The following is a 5,654-nucleotide window of genomic DNA, read 5'->3' as shown; positions in this document are numbered from 1 at the left end:
CTTCTCTCTTTCTCTTATTTTATGATTGTTTTTATCTATCTTACTTTATCCATTTTAAATCTGTGTCATTTCAAAATTCCAAATTTTAGGCCTTAATAGATCATATTACACAGATCCATTTTTCAATAGAGAGATAAGGCTTTAGTTAACTTTTAAACAAGCGGTTAAAAAAGTTGAAATTATTACTAATAGTAATATTTTTGTATTATAATTTCAATATAAAATTAATTAGGCCTTAATAGATCATATTACACAGATCCATTTTTCAATAGAGAGATAAGGCTTTAGTTAACTTTTAAACAAGCGGTTAAAAAAGTTGAAATTATTACTAATAGTAATATATTTGTATTATAATTTCAATATAAAATTAATTAATTACTTGTAAAAAATTTTCAAAATGAATGGAGGTAGAGCTATGCACCTACGAGCCAAGAATCCCCTAAATTCCAATCCAGAAAGAGAGACAGAGAGAGGTGCCCAAATTAACCCAGCATCATGCCTTTCAGTTCAGCCAAGATCTTCTCCTTGTCAAATTGTTCGTTTAAACCCTTACATTTTCACTCATTTCCAAACACCAGCCACCAAATTAGATGTTTTTCCGCCTATCCCACATTCGATTTCAGCCGCATACGTGATCCCGATGATGCCATTGATCAATTCCGGGACATGTTGAGAATGAATCCGCCCCCTTCTGTTATTGATTTCACCAAGTTTTTGAGTGCAGTCGTCAAGACGCAGCAATACGCACTTGCCCTTCACCTGTTCGACACAATGCTTCAAAGGGGTTCTCCCGTAAATCACTTCACCTTGAGTATTGCGATTGACTGCTTCTGTCAACTTAAAAGACCTGGGTTTGCTATTTTAGGCAGTTTCTTCAAGCGTGGGTACGAGCCTAATGTGGTCACTTTTACCACTCTCCTCAAAGGTCTTGTATTGGTCGGAAGGATCCCAGAGGCTGCAAAGTTATTGCTCAAGTTGTCTGCAGAGCAGCTGTGCAATCCCAATGAACGTACATATAATACGATGATTAATGGGTTATGCAAAGCTGGAGCTACTCACAAGGCGCTTGAACTGCTTAGTAGAATGGGAAATGGAAGCTGCAAACCGGATGTGTATGCTTACAACATAGTCATTGATGGTCTGTGCAAAGATGGAAAAGTCGACAAAGCTTAGTAGAATGGGAAATGGAAGCTGCAAACCGGATGTGTATGCTTACAACATAGTCATTGATGGTCTGTGCAAAGATGGAAAAGTCGACGAGGCTCTCCAACTATTCTCCACCTTGGGAGATAAGGGGATTTCACCTAATGTTGTGACATATAGTTCGATAATCAAGGGGTTATGCGATAATAGTAGAAGGAATGAGGCTGAAGACATTTTAAGGAAGATGATATCGTATAAGGTCCGCCCGGATGTAGTTACTTGTAGTATTTATATAGATGCTCTTTGCCGAGAGGGAAGGATGGAAGAGGCCGGGCATATGTTGGTCACTATGCTTCAAATTGATGTTCAACCCGACATTTTCACATACAATATTTTGATGTATGGATATTGTTTGCTGGGAGAGATGGAGAAAGCTAGAAACATTTTGCAATTAGCAATGAAATCTGGCATCAAGCCTGATCTTAGAAGCTACACTATTATGATGAATGGGTACTCTAAAATGGGACAAGTAGATGAAGTTTGTCATTTTTTTACCTCTGCTAAAGGGTTAGAGCACAACGTGGTTTCTTATAACACAATGCTTGAGGCCTTGTTTTGTGAAGGCCGATGTGAAGATGGCTTGAAGTTATTCAGTGAGATGGAGGCGGGCGCTCTACCTGTGTGTCCTAATAGAGTGACATACAATATCTTGCTACATGGTTTGTGCAATGCTCGCCGTATTGATGAAGCGTTTTCCATGTTGCGTACCATGGAAAACAAAGGCATCATTCCAGATATAGTAACTTACAATATCCTCATTGAAGGATTGTGGAAAGATGATAAACTCAAACGAGCAAAGGATGTGTTTGACGATCTTCCTTCCAAAAATTTGGAGCCTGATGTTGTAACACATACAATTCTTATCCGTGCATTTTTCCAAAAAGGGCAGATAGGAGAAGCTAAGGGTTTGATGACGCAAATGGCGAACAAAGGTTGCTTGCCTGATGTTGTAACATATACTGTCCTTATTGCTGCACTTTGCGAAAGAGGACGGATGGGAGAGGCTAAGGATATGATGACACAAATGGTGAACCAAGGTTGCTTGCCCAATAGTTTGACGTACAATGTTTTTGTTCAAGGCCTTCTCAAACAGAACAAGATGGACGATGTGATTATTGTATTGAAAGAGATGAATGCAAGAGGTGGATGCACACTTAGCGTCGCCACTATTTCGGAGTTGAGTGAACCTCTACGAAGGGAAGGTAAAGATAGTGTGCTATTTGATATGGTTATAAAACTTTTACCAAAGAAGGTGTAGGCTAATCTGGTTGGATGATTTAAAAGATAGTGCTGTGGAGTCTACAAGTTCTTATTTGTTTGTTAATCTCCTATGTTTATATGATTTTAAATGCCTGAATTGTATTGTATTTTGATTGTTGGATGTGGAGATTGATCAAGACTCTACTTTTAGATATTTGAAGAAATACTTACTCTTGACTTCTACTTTTCAGATAAGATATTAGGTTGTCATAGTTATATTATACACCCTATCAGATTATGTTTTCACTTTCCAACTGATTTATGTATTTATTTCATGCAAGAGTATGATTTTGTGCATAGATATATTTTATGATAATGGTGAGATTATCCTTTATCCTGACAAATAGATAAGGTTGATATTGAGATTCCCATGATTCATTTAATCAGTTCAAATTTATTTACAACTGACCAATGGAAACATGATCCAGTTTAATGTAGGTATTTAATGTCCAACCAATCATCATAGAAATCTTATGTAGCATTGGATCAACCCATCATTCTAAAAGGCACTATTTATTCAATCCAGCATTCTATAATAAGCAAAAGAGGTTGGTGCATTTGATTTTTCCTTAACAGAGAACCCATACCTCCACCCATCAATTCATATCCAAGTTGGTTACCTTACATAAGGAAGGAATTTTAAAAAATCTATGAAATTAAAAATAAAAATTATAGGAATGCAAAGAAGGAGAATGTGAGTATATATAGATGAAAATTGTAATTGCATAATACTAGTACGCTCTCCGTTCACCATAAGCAAGATGCATTTTTTTAAGTACTCACGTGTTGGATCAGATATGACACATTGCACAAAATGCAGTGAAAAAGAAAAGCTTTTATCAACATAGAGGCGACGCCGATATCATACATAGATGTCTCCTTTTCTTTATAGACAAACAACGGTTATAACTTCATTTATACTAATCCAGCAAGTCCCAGTTCATGAAACAGACATCCTTGCATCATTTCCGCCTCTTTTTCTAGCCCCCTTAACTGTTCCAAGGGCTCCGAGTTACCTTTTCCAACTCATTTTCGTCTTCTGAGAGTCCTCAAACGTCTTTTCTGCAAACCGGGCAGGTTGCTTGTCGGATGAGCCATTCATCTATACAATGTATGTGGAAGAAATGCCTACAGCTAGGCAGCAACCGAGTAGATTCGCCATCCGTCAAATCCTGCCAAGAAACAGGGTGAACACTAGTTTTCAAAAAATGAAACTTTTTGTTACAATCATGTTTGAAAATAAACATCAATCACACATGAGAACACTAGATACATGGAGAAAAAGTTGTATAGGGGTGAATCCAAGACTTGGTCTCAAGCTTGAGCACTAGCTTTAATGTCATAGTTCGAGCCTAAGTGTGCAAGCTTGGTGTGATAATACTATCCTCATTGGATTGAATAGGACGAATAAGAGACATGGGTTCGAATTTCAAGCCGAATAAAATAACCCACCAAATTGGAGTGTTCAAATAACCCAGGAAAACCAAGAAAAAAACACGGGTTCTTAAAGGCCAAGGAGAGGGTTATGCGGTTAAATTAATTTGCAAACCAAACAGCAAGTAGAGCCAAGATAATTCCATGATCCCAGCGAAACATGACTACCAAACAGAGCCCTTATAGAAGATAAGGGGGGGGGGGGGGGGGGGAGGGGAAACGAGAAATACAAAGGGAAAAATATTATCCTCGTTTTCTAACGATACAACCAAATGCAACTTTTTGCATTTTTTCAAAATTCAGGATGTTTCTTAATCCCTCCAAATTCCATACCATAAACTAAAATTAACCATAGAAAAACATATCAGACTTGTTATACTCCAACTTATGCTTTAAATGGACCAAACATTAATGCTAATAAGATCTATGTACCTGTAAGCAAATGGCACAATTAGTGTTGGAAGTCTCAGCACTATTAAACTCAAAGCTTGGTAGTCCTTTAATGGCATCCTGAGATAATCCCCTAATGGTATTCACCTCAAAAATGTCTGAAATCTCCATCAAACCTGTCTCCATAGTGCTGATCTGAACATTTTCAAACAAAGTTCAACTTACCTAGCACTTCAAAAAACATAAAATTCAGGAATTCCAAATAATAAAGAATCAAACTTTACCTGCCATTGGTATGCTTTTAACACTGCAGGGCTTACCCACTCCATAAATATCTTCCCATTCACAAGACTACATATTAGTGCTGCCTGAAAAAAAAAAACATGACTTCAATTTCTTGTAATCCCCTCTTTCTTCAACAAAGTGACTAAGAATCCAATTTATTCACATTCATACACCCCAACAAAGTGCCCTATCGTGTTGGTCACGGCCGATTCCTTTATCAGGCCACCACTCTGAGTTAGCTTTCAAACATTTCATGTTACAAACCATACAGAGAGCTCATCCCAAAAGAACTAATCTATAGACACAGCTCGTTTAATCCATAAACCTCGCACCATATCATGTTTGGTTACAGCTGATTCCTTTATCAGACCACCACTCCGAGTTAGGAGAGCTGGTCCCAAAAAACTAATCTATCGGAGAGACAGCTCGTTAAATCTATAAACCCCACACCAACCGTCTTTAACCAATCGATGTGGGGACACTAAACTTGTTAACAATGGAGGCAAAGAATATATCACCTTGGAAAAATGCTCCCCATTTAGTATGAGCTCCATGAGCTGCACGGCGGTGATGGCGCCAGCCACCGCCCCTACACCAACCCCACGCAGCAGACCGGTTTCTGTGGTCTGCCCTTTCAGCGCTCCGCTAATTACCCCTACAATAGCTCCACCTACACACACAAATTTTCCCCAAAATGCTCAAATTAGTTAGCAATTGAAGCACGAAACAAGCAGATGCATCGAATTTCTCCTAATTGGACCGAAAACGGTATGAAATTGAGCCGAATTTGAAAATCAATCGAAATCGAAGAGGTGAAAAGGGGGCTGGATTCGTTACCGAGAGCGAAGACGCAGGTGAGTAGAGCAACGGCGGATTTCTTGAGCAGTGCGAAGAGGAGCAGAAATTGGGAGCGGCGGAGCTGAGTGTGAATCCGAGAGGCGGCGGCGGAAGCCCACCGTTGGATGAGCTGATAGCAGATCAACATTTAAGTGTTGAGAGAGACTGTTGGCGCTAATTTGGGAGAGGCCCCCTTTTTTTTTTCTTTTTTCTTTGCGACTCTTTGAAATGGAAATGGGAATAAA

The 5,654-nt window shown here is 38.8% G+C and overlaps 2 protein-coding genes across 2 annotated transcripts; one reads left to right on the top strand and one right to left on the bottom strand.

The window, feature by feature from the left end:
• Window positions 1–405: 405 nt before the first annotated feature.
• On the top strand, window positions 406–2,760 carry LOC125214562 (uncharacterized). Its single transcript, XM_089063718.1, has 2 exons — window positions 406–1,167; window positions 1,262–2,760. Exons 1-2 carry the CDS (start codon window positions 496–498, stop codon window positions 2,459–2,461), a joined length of 1,872 nt encoding a protein of 623 aa, XP_088919844.1. The 5' UTR covers window positions 406–495; the 3' UTR covers window positions 2,462–2,760.
• A 518-nt stretch (window positions 2,761–3,278) lies between these two features.
• Window positions 3,279–5,654, bottom strand: LOC125200761 (RING/U-box superfamily protein). The gene is made up of 5 exons (XM_048098525.2): window positions 5,410–5,654; window positions 5,091–5,242; window positions 4,572–4,655; window positions 4,330–4,482; window positions 3,279–3,635 (listed from the first exon to the last, which is right to left on the bottom strand). Exons 1-5 carry the CDS (start codon window positions 5,555–5,557, stop codon window positions 3,513–3,515), a joined length of 660 nt encoding a protein of 219 aa, XP_047954482.1. The 5' UTR covers window positions 5,558–5,654; the 3' UTR covers window positions 3,279–3,512.

The sequence above is a fragment of the Salvia hispanica genome, chromosome 2 (genome assembly GCF_029641045.1).
Source record: "Salvia hispanica isolate PSC_SH4W2 chromosome 2, Shi_PSC_v1, whole genome shotgun sequence".
In the NCBI taxonomy this organism is placed as follows: domain Eukaryota; kingdom Viridiplantae; phylum Streptophyta; class Magnoliopsida; order Lamiales; family Lamiaceae; genus Salvia; species Salvia hispanica.
The sequence above is the reverse complement of the archived record's forward strand: the minus strand, read 5'-3'. Positions and strand labels throughout refer to the sequence as shown.